Genomic DNA, 17,089 nt, shown 5'->3' with positions numbered 1-17,089 from the left:
ACAGAACAGCCATGTTTTCTTCAGGCTGCCTCTCATTGAAGTTTTATTGGCTCTGACCATGAAAGGCCCCCTAATGAAGGGCAGGATGCTGGGGGAAGTTGAGGAGACAGGGGAGAGCAGATGAGGGGAGGCAGAATGGTAGCAAAGAAAGAAGAGAGCATGGGGTGAGAGGCCACTCATTTTAGCCTACTTGTGCAGTAATTATGTGGTGAGCATCTCTACAGAAATACTATAGATGTTAGACTAAATCTTCCTAGAAAAAAACCCTCGCGCTTGGTTCGAAACTGGATAGTTGTAAAGGGAAATTCTTACGCTTTCCTTCAGAAAAAAATTGCAGCAAATTAAACGTCTTTTCGTGTAAAAGACACAGCATAGTATAAATAAACTATGAAGAGAAAAGTATTGGGCCAAATATCTTAATCTTTGAATTCAGGTGTTTTTGGTCTTGTTGTCACATGATTATAAAGTCAAGCACCTAGCCGTGCAGTCTGTCTTTGCAAGCACATGTGCAAGAATGAGTCACCCTAAGAAAGCTTACCGAATTCAAGCACGGTGTGTTAATAGGATTGTGGCATCCATTGTGGCAACAAGACAGTTTGGGAAGTTTCTTCCTTTCTAGACATTCCACCATCAGCTGTAAGTGCAACGGGAAGGATTTAGGAACCACAGCCACAAAACTTTAGACCACATAAAGTTACAAAGGGGGGGTTGCCAGCTGCTGAAACGCGTAGTGCATAAACGTTGCCAATGCTCTTCTGGTTCAGTAACTGCATAGTTCCAAGCCTCATTTCACTTTAACATCAGCATGAACACTGAGTACCAGGAGCTGCATGGTGTGGATTTCCACAGCAAGCAGCTCCTGTAGTACTTTTGTTCATATACTGTGTAATAAACTGTTAATAGTTATCAGTAAATTGCCCATTTAAAAGGTTACTGCAGGTTACAAGAGTATGAAGAAATCACAGTAGTTTGTATTTTTAAGACAGTTGATCCATAACAGAGTTCATTGGGACCCCACTATTCCATTTTTTGTCCACCCAGTTGCAGCAACAGTAACCCTGAACCACAACTCAAGGGTTATCTTATCAGAGCTGTTGCTGTCTGTTGTCAGTACTTCCTCTCCTCCTTTGTCATTGCAACAGATTTACAGTTGGACCATTTTGTTTTTCGTTAGGGATAGCCATGTTGAAATGTGATACTAAGCATTATTAGGCTCACCTCTGGGGCTTTAACAAGTCATTCTCCCACTGCATTGCCTAATAAAAGATCAATAAACAGAACTGTAATTTGAAGGGAAACACTGGGTAATAAATCACTTTGAAACTGACTCATTTATAGTAATTAAAGAAAATGGCTTTGCCTTGTATAAATATTCATATTTAGGAAAGGAATTTTATATAAAATGGTTTGGAATAAACTTAAATTGTAATTTTATTTCCCCACAGCAGCCTTTAGATTACTGTACAAGGTTCTACTTTCTGCCTCTTAATAACTGGACTGAAATGCGCGTGCTAGAATTCATTGCTGTCAAATGCAAGACCTCTGTGTTTTCCAATTTAGTTTCATTGTTTGTATAAGAAAAGTAATTGTGAAACCTGCACATGTTAATGTCAGCTTTTCTGGGAAATTCCCCATTGACTGTAATGCCTCCATTGCGTGGCACCTTCTGAAAATGAAAACTAAAGGAGTGGAAAGTTGTTCTTGAAACCACATCTAGATTTCAACAGTGTGAGTGCACTCGGGTCTCAAAGGGGTTAAAACATTGCTTGAGAGTTTTTATGTAAATATAAGTGTGCTGTTTCAACAGATGTAATCGGCCTTTAGAGCGAGATCATTGTGTCCTCTCCCTAAAACCAGTCTCATCCTGGGCTCTTGCAGATAGCATCGATTCTGCATCCTCTCTGGGTTTTTATGTCAACCATTAGCCAGAGTTCAGCACATTCACTGGAGTGCTCAAGTGTGTATGCATCACTCACTTGATCTGTCTCCCTCCTTTCTTGTTTCTCAGTCAATGCCTCTTTGCATCAGTCAGTTTCATTTACATTTTCTCTCTGTTTTGCCATTTTTTTCCTTCCTTGTACGAGCGTGGCGAGTCCAAACGATCATACCTACATCCTTACACGTTTAAACACTTTTAAAAAACAAAAGTTTGAGTTGTTTTAAAGCTTGTTTTTTTCTTCTTGCTAGCCATTTTGCATTGCCATTTTTGATCTACTTTATTGTCCCCTTGATCACATTTACCCAGCATCTGTCTGTGCACACGCAGCTTCCAGAAAAACCTAGATTTGCCCATCTCCAAACACGGAGCCCTCCACAGTTGCCAAAGACAGATGATGACAGAAAAAGGAGAAATGTTGATGGTTAGTGCAAAGGGTAGACAGATTATATTGTAGAGAAAAATGAGAAATAGCGAAGGAAACTGTGGAGGGGGGTGGGTGAGCTTATGAGGCAAGATAAGGAGGGGAGAGAATATGATGATGGATGACTTAGGGAAAATGACAGAGAAGTGAGCTGAGGGGAGAAAGCGGCAGGGAGGGATTTGCATTCAGAATGGTGAGGATAAAGTGCAGGAAATAGAAGAAATAGAGAACTTTCAGTGAACAGGAGCGGGGAAAAAATAATTGGAATTAAGTGAAAATGGCAAATGGTCCTTTGATTCTTTGGGTTAATCTCGCAAACAGGCACTGTCGTGGATGAGAAATGTCCCCTGTGGTGTGTTGCGTTGTGCTTTTGTATGTCTCTGTGGGCATCCTGGCACTGTTGCTGCTCAGTAATCTGAGCACATTCCAGTCTTTTCCATGCATGGAGAAAATCTTAGGTACACCCACAAAATGCTTTCCCAGAAATTACCACCGGACAGAGCGGTGTCCATGAAGTCTAATTGAAACACCACTTTCAATACCTTTCAATAATGATCACTGAACACATTTTTGATTTTGTTTTTTGTTGACAGTATATTTTGCAGTGATATGTGACTTTATTCAAAAAAGGCAAAAAAATCTCTAATGCATACACAATGACAGACTCTACGAATGTGGCAGTGGTGTAACCTCATTCTTCCAACTTCATTCAATTACCTGCACACTATTTTTAGACGATCAGTTCTCCTTTTCTATTTCTCATATGTCTTTTCGAATGAATGAACTGCTCCTCTCATCTGTCTCTTGCTGTGAAAACTCATAAGCTTATGTGAAGAGATGACAAAATCTAAAATTTATGATAACCTCTTATGAATAACTCTCACACAAGTAATGATATATACTTTTAACCGGTGTGTTGGTAAAAGTCCATCTGGTCCTTTTTGGTTCCGATCCCTTTCATGTATCTAATTTAGGCTATTCTATGTTGTGTAAAGCTAAAAAGCATGACGCAGATTTTCCAATCTTATGTTGCTTCTGTCCTAAACTAACATAGTGGCTAACATAGTAACATTTTTCTTTGTGTGTTGATTTCAACCAAATGCAGTATTAGGAAACAAAATAGCAAGTTTGGTGGTTAATATTTTCCTGGGAATATATTTTTTTTTTTACAGTGACCTTGATATCATAACAGAAGTTGAAACAGTGATTCTGGCTGCAAAACTTCAATTTTGATACATGCAAAAGGCTCAGAGTCAGCTAAGCACGCATATCTTTTAGTCTGCTTCAGATCTTTGTTCAGATTGGCAGCATCTCCCTCTGTGGCCTCGGAAACTGTGGGAGGCCACATCTCTGTGGTTCTCAGCCCCCCTATGAGAAGTCCTACATTAATTTCCCACTAGAACAACTTCTATCCTGACATTCCTTCAACATTCCTCAGGCCTCCCCTGTAATGAAAGCATTTTATCACATGGCTTTGCCTTCATTTCTCCAATTTGTTTATAAAAAGATAGATTGCATGAAAAGTGGGATGCATAAAGCGTTGCCTGGGTTTGATGAACAGACACATGTACACTAATAGACATTAAGTGCTTTTTCTTACCACAAATATAAATTGTCAGTATTCTCTCTGTTTAAAACAAAACGCTTTTGAGAGCGCCCGAGCTTTGGTCGTGGTTTGTCTTAAGCCTTTTCTCTCGCCCACACTGATCAGAGTGAAGCTGCTAATGGGGAATTGCCATTTAGATGGATTGTTCACTTAGCGTTCCCCCCTTATGGCTATGTAAACTGGACTCTAAAACAAATCTAGTCTGTAAATCTGTCAAGTGAGACACAGTCTTTCTTTTGTTGGATTTTAAATGAAGCTGTATTGATGTGTGTATACACTCCAGAAGTGGAAAAATGCTGGGTGCGTCACCACTGATGAGTTTTTCATCATTTACAGCAGCAAATGTGACTAACATATGGCTACACAGCATGTAATGTTGTCACCATCAGTGATGCATGTGTGCCCATAGTGTATTTCTTTGGGGCCATCTGATGGAAAAGAGGCACTTTTTATGTATGTCACTTCTAACTGCAAGACTATCTATAAGTACAGTTTGACAAGGAGAGTAACACGTCAAGTAAACTCTCCAATAGTTTGATTAATAGGAGGTTTTGGCAAACTTCTTCCATCTTAGCGGTTATGTATAGACCAGAGCTGGTATGTACCCAGTGCTGTTTTCTCCAATTGGGACATCAAAACTCAACTAAGTAAAAACATACAGTTCAAGTTAAAACTTTTTCAAAAGGTAATCAGTGAAGAAATCAGCTATAGCACAGTTTTTCTTTAGCTACTTTTATATTTTAGAGAAAAATGTTGTTACATGTTTAGTTTACATTTTCAGGTCACAAATGACAAATAAATATTCAATGTGACCACCTTTGTTCTTCAGTGTATCCTGAACTCTCTTAGGCAAGCTTCCTTGTCATTTCCTTAAGTACTCTTCAGGAATAGTTCTCCAAGCTTCTCTGAAGGACATTCAAAGTTCTCTGTTGGATGTTGACTGCCTTTTGTTTCTCTGTCAAGATGATCCCTCACTACTTGAATAATGTTTAGGTCTGTGCTCTGGGGAGACCAATCCATGACTGATAGTGTGTTACATTGCACTGGCAGTGTGTTTGAGGGTCATTGTCATGCTGAAAAATGAAGCCAGTTTAGTGGATTAAAAGCTACCTGTTTTTCTTCCTTATTTGTCGATTGACAGCCACCTTTCCATTTCTGACGAGGAATCACCTCTTTAGGAATCACCTTGATGGTGTCAACATATCATTTCATGCCTGTGTGTTGTGTTATTGTTGTCATTGTTTTAATTTCAACTAAAGAAACATGATAAATTTATGTGTTTTAAGCTTTTTGCTTTGTGTAGACAAAACACTGGTTCATCGTGGTTTTTATGCTTGAATGATTCATAGATCAATGTTGAGTGGCTGAAAAAAAGAAGAAAATCTTCAGAAAGTCCAGAGTAACAGAAAGTATTGCTCACGATCAGTCCAACAAAATACTTGAAATTGCACGATAATTGCTGTCTCTCTCTTTTGTTCCATGGGATGTTAAGTCAACCTGAAACTTATGCAAGCCAAACTCCATCTGGTATGAAGAAGCGAAGAGAGGATATGTTATAAGTATGAAGGTGAAGCCCTAGTGGCTCTACAACATTGATTTTCTGTCTCACATCTCCTGAAGAGTCACATAGCAACAGAGACCTCTGAATCTGTAATCAGATCCAATCAATGGTGCTCCTGTCCTGGGCCACACACATGTGAACCACCATATAAGTAAATTAACCTGCACACACAAAGCATAACATCTATTCTACCATAATACAACACGCTGACGTTAGATATACAGAAGACAAATGAATGAGGAAAGTCCAAACAAACTGATACAATAGTCAGCTACAATTTTCACCTCCACCCTGACAGGGACAGAAAGATGGGGATAGTGAATTGGAAAGGTGGAATGGCACCCAAGGGAGCAATGGAACATTCACACTGGTGCTCATCCATCTCCAGGACATGAGCAAGCTGGCTGCCTGTAGCATGCCAAACAGAGGACGCCTTATAGAGAATTCAACATGAGCTGTAGGCCAGCCTCGTATATGTGTGGCAGACGTCCTTTTGTACACACATACTAACACACACAGCTGCTTCTTAAACTCCTCGATCTTACATTGCACACCAATGGTGACCCCAGCGATCTAACTGGAATGGGTCTGATGCTGGTGGAGCCACATTTCTCTAGCTGGCCATTGTCACATGAAGACAAAGTTACACTGTTTTGCTAACGGCCAGACTTTCCTGTTGACAAATGTTCAAGCTTCTCTTCACCGCCTTACTAAGGCACACTACATTCTAATCATGCCCTCACCTTACACATCAGCTTAAAAACACTGATTTGAAACCTAGATTAGACAATAAGCAACCTTAAAATTAGGCTACAGCTTTTGTTTTGTTAGCTTGCTAAAATGGCACTATTATATCTAGCACCACTGCTCTAAATTGTGAGTAAAATTAACAAAAAACTTAAAACAGCCATGCTTTTATTTTAATATTATTTATTTCATTTATAAATTCACCATCATTAAGTAAAATCCAACTGAAATATATAAAATAAAATGTTTATTTATTCAAATAATGAATCATTAAGGAAAATGGGCTAGGTGTAAACTAGCTGTAGATCAATCAATTGCCTTTCATTTGACCAGATTCCATTAAATTAAACATTTTGCATTATGCTTAGTTAAGAAACAAAATTAAGGATTTGTTTTTTAAGGAGTTTATTTCAAATCAAAACCTATAAAATGCAACCACAAAGTTGAAACATTTACAGATAGCAAAGCATTTTAAGACTGGTTTAAACAAAGATGCCATGGCAGTTACAGCATCTTGTTTACTCAAGCCCAGAATTTGCATTGTAATTCGCATAAAAAGTCAGCAAATGATAATGCACAACGCTTTCAGAGCATGCTCAGTTTGTTGCTTTTGTTTGTTGCCTTTCTTAATGTTGTAACACCAGCTGCAATGAGATTCAACAGCTCTTGCTCTAGTCACAGTTCTTTCTTTTGCCTCTTCCCATCTTTCCTTGTATGATACTGAAAAAGTGTGACAGGGAGCAAGGTCTGAAAAATCTCTTCCCCTGTGGGTCTTAAGTAAGTAAGTAAGTAAGTAAAATTTTATTTATATAGCACATTTCTAGATAAAAGATCACAAAGTGCTTCACAAGGTATAAAACAAAAACAGTCAAAAGTTGACAAAATGCAATTTTAAAAAGATGTGTTTTAAGCTGTTTTTTAAAAGTAATCACTGAGTCTGCAGATCTTAAGTTCTGAGGAAGAGAATTCCACAGTCTGGCGGCCACAGTAGCTTTTGCTACTGTGGCCGCCAGACTGTCTTATTAGTGAGTGTTTAAAAAGAGCAAGCTGTCCACTGCAAGTGTGGTGATTCAAGTCTGTCTCTATTTTTCTTTCATAACGGAGAGAATAATTTGGGATTCTTATGGGATAGGAAAATATTGCAAAGCTAAATGCCTGTTCATATTTGATGCTCTTCATACACAGAATGGCTGAGCAGAGGGAGTGATCTGATAAGTACAATGTTGAAAACTTTTACAGCTCTTGACATGCACAAAAGCTTTGTCAATGCGTGCTGGCTTTTATTCTGTTTTATGTTTCAGAAATAAATTGTCTATCACTTCACAATAGCATTTTCCCACTATTGGACACAAAATGACAACATCATCATGCTCAGTGTCAAGAAAAATACACAATTTAATGCTGTCTTCTTGCCCACTGCCAGCAGAACTGTACATGATGTGAAACACAACTGACAAGTGAGGCCAATCAGTGGTTTGGAGACAAAAACAAAACAAAAAAAATCCATTATATCCTATTGCAGATTTGATCCCTGTCAGCATGTCCGAGGCTCTTCTTGATGCAATGTTGTGTTGAAAATGATTTAATTGGACTCAATTAGTCAGCTCAAAAACTCACTGATCATAATGCTAATTGGCCTGCGGAGCAGGGTGAAAGATCAGCATCCTGCAACGATGGCATGTGTTACTTTGTTGTAAGCACTGACAAACCTCTGAAGAGAGCGAAATTGATACATTGACGAGTGAAAGTCAAGAAGGAGAGCTGTGGTTAATGGCAGCCGCAGGTCCTCCTTCGTTTCTCCTCTGCCTCACCCAACTGCCCATTTTTGAAAAGCTATTTCCAGCGCTTTCCTTCTTCCTTTGCTCATCACTGTAATCCCCTTGCTGAAAAGGTAAGACAATCTGGGGGTGGTGGTTGGGGGTACTGTCACTGCCACCCTAGTATTGCACAATCAGCTTGAATTCAGAGAACATCTGAGGAGAAAAGGCAGGTACGAATCTTAAAGCTCAGTTTGCAGTCTGTGACGTGACTGTTCTTCGTCTCTGATTGTGTGAATTAGTGTTAGATCTACTCTTTACTATGCAGTAAAGATTTCTGCATGCATGTGTGCAGTGTGTGTGTGCAAGGATGTTTAAGTGTGTTCTGGCAAAGCCAGTCAGACAGAAGCGCTGATGTGTGCCATAGTTTAAAATAGCCCCGCCAGACAGACAGCTGAGCAGCTGTGACCTCAGGTCCCCTGCCCTGAACTTTCAGTTGCACTCAGTGACCACACTGTTTCTTTCAACGTGCGTAAATACGCAATGAATCATCTATAGTCTTTATCAAAACTGCTTAATGAATAAAAGGAGTGAAATAAAAGTTCCAAGCAATTATCAGACTAACTCTATTTTAGTTTCAGACTCATATTTTAGAGTCTTTCATGGCTTTGTTCATCCAATGGCAGGCTTTGGTTTTGTCAGGCAGGAACAATCCATCCCAATTACAGCTTGGGCAAAGAGAAGGCACGCTATGCACAGACAGACTGGGCACCCTCCTCTCTCTCCTCTGCAGCCAAGCAGACACTCAGTTTTATAGCAACAAGCATGAAATAGACTCCAAGGATCAAATACAGCGTGCGTGCAGTTGGAAGTGTGCATTTGCGAGACAGGGTGTGTGAATGAGATCATTGGTGTGTGTGTGCGTGTGTGCGTGACAGATGATTTTTGTGCACGTTGTGTGCTTTAGTAAGGAAAGTGCTATTAGTTATATGTTCCTGGGCTGATGGCTAAAACAGTGGGAGGTGCGGTAAGGCTTGAAGCGCTGCTGTCACCTGATGCATTGCCATTTTGCATTTTTTTAAAATAACTAAAGATCATTGTTACACTGGAGACCAGTTATACCATCAATTCTAAATCCTTCTGACACTATGTAATTATTCTGGCTACATGCAGTGATGCTAAAATAACTCCCAAAACAGCCTCAGCCTGACATACAGTTGATTTAAACCATAGCCTCACGCTATCTCGTTGGCGATTACCGTACTCTCAGCGTCATAGCACAAAAGAAACATGGGCTTCTGCACTCCTTGTGCGTGCTTTGTGTTTGACTAAAAACGATATCAAGACTTCAGGGACAAATTAAGGGTAATTAAACTCGACGAGTAGGCAAAGTTCCCCCTCAGGAGTGGTCAACAGGTCAGTCTCACATGAGTGCAGTGAGCTGACGTCCTCCCTGTCATCATGACTGACGGTGCCAAACTTATTCATGTCTTCTGCACACCGCCTTTGCCTCTATTCCTGGCACAAACACAGACTGATATGTTTAGCAAAAGGCTTCCTAGATGCAAATAGAGAAGGTCAGACTGAGACAGCTTGCCCTGCCCATGCCCTCATAATTCAATCCTTGTCACTGCTGACCAGCTGCAAGCATGAACACACACTTTATCCTAAAAGCTAAGCCCTCCTGGCTCTAGCTGGTGCACCGAGATGATAGCTAGATGATATGGGTCAAACCATTGGAAAACAAATTACATCAACCTTTTACAGGTTCAGAAAGTATCTAAAGTATTGTAACCACCCCCCAAGTTTAAAATTTGTTTTTAAGGAACCAGGGCAACAGAAGTTGAGGCAATACAAAAAAATAAAGCTCCTGATCATACACACTGGCCTTTGTATTTATAATGCAAATTGGGTTGAAGATGGATGTACAGTGGGGCAAAAAAGTATTTAGTCAGCCACCGATTGTGCAAGTTCCCCCACTTAAAATGATGACAGAGGTCAGTAATTTGCACCAGAGGTACACTTCAACTGTGAGAGACAGAATGTGAAAAAAAAATCCATGAATCCACATGGTAGGATTTGTAAAGGTATGCTGAAAAGTGCATAGGACCAACAACAGGAAAGTCGGGGAAATGACCCAAGAGTATTAAATAAAAACACCTGTGTCGATGTGTAATGTGTGTTAGTCTCTAGTAGGAAGATCTGCTTTGTTCGTGACTGGTATTCTTTAAGGACAGGCTAGAGAAGCAAACGAAAGAGCAGAGCACTTTTAATAGAGCTCAACAACACTATATCATTCCCATACAAAAGAGACGAAATGAGACAAAAAACAAATGACACGTGATGCAAAATATGTACATTTATACACATGCGAGGGTATATGACTGTAAGGAACCAGTGAGTGCAAAGAACATTGGCCTGGAACAGAACATACAAGTAGGAAAACAACCAAATAAGATTACCTGACCCAAAATGTGAAACGTTTGAACTGTTGTAACCCACATAGGTGTGGTCATCTTTACTGTCCATTAACTACAATACTTTTATTGTATGTATGGCATGCCAGCACAATATAGACCTATTGAGTTTAGACACTGTGTCTGTGTAGCTTTTACATATGGCGTAGTCAGCATTTATACTGCATCTTCTTAACAGGGACCATTCATCATCCTCATTTACTGGTAATCTGCTGTGCTAGTACCAGTGGATACAACCAATCTACACAAGAAGGAAAAGATGTATAAAGAGCAAGCCACGTTACTTAGTTTTGGGAGTTTTTTGACACATTTTTCTTTTGCTGTCTTGTCATGCATGACCTTTGGAAACATCAATACTTCAACTTCATCAATAGTTTGAGACTCTCGGTTTGTTTTTGCTTTTGTATGTATATTTTAAGAAAAAAATGACAAAAGCAAAAGAAGATGGGCTCACAGGCTACTGCTGTAATGAATCAAGCACAAGTTGCCCATAACTTTGTAAAAAAAATGATTTTGTTAAATTAGAATTAAAGCAGTCATGTTTGCTCCTGTTTTCAAATTCCTATTATTTACCACCCCAATTCCAAAAAAAAGTTGTGACACTGTGTCGAATGTAAATAAAAACAGCATCCTATGATTTATGAAAATTAATGGATTTTTGTAAATCAACATATCTCATAAAGATATATTTTTCTTACAGTAGAACACAGAAAAACATTAGGTCAAGTTCAAGTTGATGGCAAGCAACATTTGTCAAAAATCTTGGGACACAAAAGGCTAGATAAGTAATTGCTACTAAAAAATAGCTGAAGGAAAATGTCACAGCTAAGTAGGTTAATTGGCATGAGGTCAGTAACATAATTGAGTGTACAAAGACCATCACAGTGTGGCAGAGTTTCACTATTTCACCATAAAATTGTAAAGACTTTGGATATCATACCATCCGCAGTGTGTAATATCAGGAAAAGAGAATCTGGAGAAATCTCTGTGCGCAAGGGAGAAATGCCAAAAAAAATCACTGCTGGATTCCTGTGCTCTTCAGGTCATCAGGCAGCACTGCATTAATAACGGACATGATTCTGACATAAAAATAACAGCATGGGCTCACTAAAACTTCCACGAATCACTGTCTGTGGACACAAATACAGGTTAAAGCTCCATCAAGCCAAAAAGAAGTGATCCAGGAACATCACTTCTTTTTCTGGGCCTAATTTGACTTAAAATGGGAGAAATGGAAAACTGTTCTGGTCAGACAAATTAAAATTGAAAATTCTTTTCAGGAAATATGGATGCCACTTCCTCTGGACTCAAGAGGAAAAGTGTTGGTTTGTTATCAGCACTGAGTTCAAAGGTCTGCATTTTTGATAGCATGGAACTGGTGGCTTGTACATTTGGTGTCCTGCAACCAGCCTCCTCAGTTCCTAGACATTTACAGATTGGTGATTGCTACACAGTGGTAAACAGGACCCTGTCCCAACTTTTTTGAGAGATCTTCCTGCCATCAAAGAAAAGTATATATACCATTTTACTGGGTTCTATGGTGAATCGAATAAGGGTTTATGAGATTAGCAAATCATTCTGTTTTCAGTTATAGTTTACAAATTGTCCCAAATTTCTGAAATTAGGGTTATAGAAAGGCAAACCTTGATGTCATGTCACCAATGAGAAATGGTGGGAAAGACTTTGATAGCTCTGTAGGTTATACATGTATTAAAGTGTAATTCAATGAGTAGATACACAAACATGGATGCACAATAGACATGATCAAAATCAACAATGTACAGACTTTGTTCAAATGTCCAAAACTGTCCATTTATGTCATAGGTTTAAGGAGGAAAATTATGCATATTTCTGCATCATTCTTGATAATGCATTTTTAAATTTTTTTTGCACCCTTTCTTATTTTGTACTGAGCGACAAGCACAGCCCATTCACAGCTAACTCAAAAGAACAAAAAAAAAGAAAAGAAAAAATACGAAAACTCTATTCAGCTCAGTCAGTTAAGAGCTTTTTTTTTCCCCAATCAGAACCTCATAAACTCTAGCAAATCTGTCCACCTATGTACACTTACATACTATACACACCTAGTTTATCTGCACAATTCAGCCATGCATGTGTGCCTGTGCTGTACCTGTGTACTTGTTACATTCTTATCACTGCCAAGGCACGCAGTCATTAGAGAATATCAAATCTGCTGTATGAGGCCACATACCTGGGATTGATCTAGCAGTCAATGCATTCCTTAATCCCCAAATATGAATGAGTTGAGTTTTCAAATGAGACGCAGTGCTGTGACGAGGTTTTTAGCATCAAAGGGTAAGTAAACACCAGCAGCAGAAAAAGAACAAAGCGTTTTTGGCAGGTGTTTGTAAGTAAAATCAGAATGATGGCCTTTCATTTTGGATCACAAAGGTGTGTTTGTTTAAGTGAAACAAGGACGTGCATGTTTGCATACACACGTCCAGCCTCGTAGCCTTGTAGATAAGCGTGCATAATATCAGCTTGTCCAAACACCCACAATTGTGATGCTGCAGGACACCAGTCTGCATCTGCCCTGTTCTCCTTTGTATCTATGTAGGTTGAGGATAGCAGTAAGGATTATATCTGTGATATGTATATGAGTTTTTCTGTGCATGTAGGTTCCTAAAGGGACAGAGGTGAAGGTTGATCCGCAGCCTGTGCTGGCATCAGAACAGGATCCACTGCAGGCAAAGTCCAGCAAAAAGCAGTGCAAGGCTGCAGCACTGTGTCCAGCTGGCAGATGAAGAACCCCCTATCATCTTCACTAAGGGGGGCTTAGAGGGGTTTTCTTGTGGGCTGTCACCTTCAGGATGTTTCCCTAATGGTTTACCAGCACTGGATGGTTCGGGTACTGTGGGAGACGAAAACAGAGAGAGACAACGGGAAAGAGAAACAGGAAATAACAAGTTTAGCCTCCATTGAATTCAGGCATATGTGCTTAAATGTTCTTTGGGTTTGTATATTATATTCAATAATCACTTAGTCAAGATTCCCATTACTTCAACTCTAATACCTTTCAAAGACTAGTGGCAGTGGCTGTTTCAGTTCAAAGTGCCCATAATTTGCTTTCAAAAATGCTTTCTTTTTTATTTATTTAGTTTAATTTAGTTTTTTTTTTGCCAGTGCATTTATAATGCTGCTAAGTTGCTTAATAGCTAAAAGTATTTTTTTTAATTACACACATAAAATAAAAACTGAACATTTTAATCCTTGACTTGTGAGAGAGGTGCTCTTTCCAGAGGCGGAGGCCTGCTTGTAGCGCTCATCTTAATGATTTACCCACAGAACTTCCAACTGTGGTAATGCAAAGGCCTGCTGAAGATTCAAAGGTTTCGTTAGAGAAGGCAGCTGACTTTACAAGCAGCACAACAGCAGGTTAGTGCAGAATGTCAAATCTCCAAAGAGAGCAAAGAGGAGTCATGTTTTTCTTTGGATGTTGACCTCAAAAAGGACAGCTGGACTACAAGGAAATCCTGCTCAAGATACAAGCTATTAACCAGAAACCTACAGTTAGTGGTGGGAACAGTCATACGGTTATTGTTCATGTGTCCAACAGCAGAGGGGAAGAAACTGTTCTTATGGCGAGAGGTTCTGGTGCGGATGGACCGGAGCCTCCTGCCTGAGGGGAGCAGGTCAAACAGACTGTGTCCAGGGTGAGAAGGGTCAGCTGAGATCCGAGCTGCACGCCCCAGTGTCCTGGAGGTGTACAGGTCCTGCAGAGATGGGAGTCTGCAGCCAATCACCTTCTCAGCAGAGCGCACAACACGCTGCAGTCTCTGTTTGTCCCTGATAGTGGCTCCAGCGTACCACACGGTGATGGAGGAGGTGAGGATGGACTCGATGATTGCAGTGTAGAATTGCATCATCGTCCGTGTTGGCAGGTTGAATTTCTTCAGCTGCCTCAGGAAGTACATCCTCTGCTGGGCTTTCTTAATGACGGAGGTGATGGTGGGCTCCCACTTCAGGTCCTGGGTGATGGTGGTACCCAGGAAGCGGAATGAGTCCACAGAGGTGATGGGGGTGTCAGTCAGGATGATGGGGGGGAGTGGAGCTGTGTGCTTCCTGAAGTCCACAATAATCTCCACTGTCTTCTGGGCATTCAGCACCAGGTTGTTGTGGCTGCACCAGGACACCAAACGTTCAACCTCCCTCCTGTAGGCAGACTCATCCCCGTCCGAGATGAGTCCAATAACGGTGGTGTCATCTGCAAACTTGATTAGCTTGACAGACTGGTGGGTGGAGGTGCAGCAGTTAGTATACAGGGAGAAGAGCAGAGGAGAAAGAACAAAGCCCTGAGGGGAGCCGGTGCTGATGGTCCGGGAGTCCGAGACATTCTTTCCCAGCCTCACATGCTGTTTCCTATCCGTCAGGAAGTCAGTGATCCACCGGCAGATGGGATCAGGCACATTCATCTGGGAAAGCTTGCCTCGGAGATGGTCTGGAAGGATGGTATTGAAGGCAGAGCTGAAGTCCACAAACAGGATCCTGGCATAGGTTCCTGGGGAGTCCAGATGCTGCAGGATGAAGTGTAGGGCCATGTTGATGGCGTCATCTACAGACCTGTTGGCTCTGTATGCAAACTGCAGGGGGTCCAGGAGGGGGGCCGTGAGGGTCTTGAGGTAGGAGAGAACCAGGCGCTCAAAAGACTTCATGACCACAGATGTCAGAGCCACGGGTCTGTAGTCATTTAGTCCAGTGATCCTAGGTTTCTTGGGGACAGGGATTATGGTAGAGGACTTGAAGCAGGCAGGCACATGACATGCCTGCAGTGAGGAGTTGAAAATTAACTGAAAGATTTGATAATTTTGATTTGACAAGGTTGACAACAACATTATTTGTTTTTGCTGTATAAGAAACACTAATAATGACAGTAAGTCATAAGAAAGTAATTGCACTTTTTGTAACAGACACCCCACATAATTTACATCTATTTAGACAAAAAATTCCCAGCTGACATGAAAACTGACTGAAATCTCAGTTGTCTTTAATTTATCAGTGTCATCGCACTGCTTCTGCCATCATATCTCCTTCTCTCTGGGTGGTGACAAAATGTTGGTGTGTGAGAAATCCAAATTACCCACCCTCCCTGACTGACCCAACCCAATAAGCACATCAGTGAATTACTGGGAGCTTAACAGCCTCAGTGCAACAAGTGCACACCCAGTCTCAGTTACATTCCAATTAACCGTCATTACAAGTATTAGATGTCTAGATTTATCTGCTAGTAGGGCTGCTCGATTATGGCAAAAATGATAATCACGATTATTTTCACTGAAATTGAGATCACGATTATTTGACGATATTTATTTAACCCTTTAAGACCTACTATAGAACCAAGTCCACCAGAGCTTATATTATTTTTATTTATTTTTTTTACATGCTGTAGTGCCATTTGTGGGAGCATTTCAAGTTGCTATACATCAATACAACTGTTATAGCCCATATTTTAATAATATGTATGCATTAAGTGCATAGTAATTACATAAATTGCAAAAAAGTGCAATAAACTACAAAAAAAAATTGAAAATCGCTTTTGTTTTGTTTACATATATTTCTACTTGGAGAAGTTTAAGAGGTTTATCCCTCAAAACTTTAAATACAATAAAGTTGCAAAAAATAGTTTCCCACCACAGGAAATTTATTTTGAGTGTCTTCATAGTTTTATTTTGGAGATACAGCAATTTTTATATACTGCAGGAAAAACAAAAAACAATCCTATGATGCAAATTTGCAAAGAAAACAGCATGTGCATCATTTCACTGTGGGAAGTGTTACGAACAGCTGATAGGAACGGCAAAGCGTGTTTCTGGAATATTATGTTTTTGTTCCTGCAAGCGCTTTTTATGCAATTTTTGCAAAGCTATATGTGGAACGAAACCGTGACCGAGGACAAGCTGATGGCATCAGATGTAAGTACAACTCCTCCGGTTTCATATGCAAAACAAATTATTGCGCTAGCTTACACGGTTCAGGTTCTACAGGGATTTAAAAATAGTTACGCAAAACGGAGCATGCTGCTCTGACCGGCTTTAAAGGGTTAACAATGACTTTAAAAAAATAATATAAAATAGTGTGCAACACCACTGAAGTTTTTTTTTTTTAAACTCTTTTTAACCAACGGCAGTCACTCTCCTCTCCAAATAACTTCTGCTTAGCTTTCCGAGCTTCCCTCGGGTCCTCTTAATCAGCGGTCTCCACCCTTTTTTGCGCCACGGACGGTTTATGCCCGACAATATTTTCACGGACCGGCCTTTAAGGTGTCGCGGATAAATGAGGGAGGGGCTAATAATCGGCTCAGTCATTTTTAATGATCGTTGAAAGCCCAGATCGTAATCGTGATTAAAATTCGATTAATTGAGCAGCCCTATCTGCTAGCAGCACTTAGTGATCCAGAAAGGCTTCTGTGGGCGCTAAGGGAGGAATACAACAGCATCCCATCGACATAAACAGAAGCAAACAGGCACAGAGGTTAAGGGGGATTGACTTTGGCATTGGCATCAGTTTATTTTTATAGAGAAACAGGCAGTGGCGGTCCTAGCCTGTTTGGCGCCCTGGGCGAA

The 17,089-nt window shown here is 40.3% G+C and overlaps 1 protein-coding gene across 1 annotated transcript in view; it reads right to left on the bottom strand.

Annotated features, from left to right (window-relative positions):
- Positions 1–10,314: 10,314 nt before the first annotated feature.
- The window catches only part of gpc5c (glypican 5c), a 111,889-nt gene continuing 105,114 nt past the window's right edge, over positions 10,315–17,089 (bottom strand). The window contains exon 9 of the mRNA XM_085378200.1: positions 10,315–13,380. Within this exon, the coding sequence (XP_085234326.1) occupies positions 13,196–13,380 (185 nt within the window). The 3' untranslated portion in view covers positions 10,315–13,195. The remainder of the gene's footprint in view (positions 13,381–17,089) is intronic.

Source organism: Diplotaxodon limnothrissa, linkage group LG18 (genome assembly GCF_057381915.1).
Source record: "Diplotaxodon limnothrissa isolate DT_005_m linkage group LG18, D_limnothrissa_male_GT1.1, whole genome shotgun sequence".
Taxonomy (NCBI): domain Eukaryota; kingdom Metazoa; phylum Chordata; class Actinopteri; order Cichliformes; family Cichlidae; genus Diplotaxodon; species Diplotaxodon limnothrissa.
Note: the sequence above shows the minus strand (reverse complement) of the source record. Positions and strands in the feature narration are given on the sequence as shown.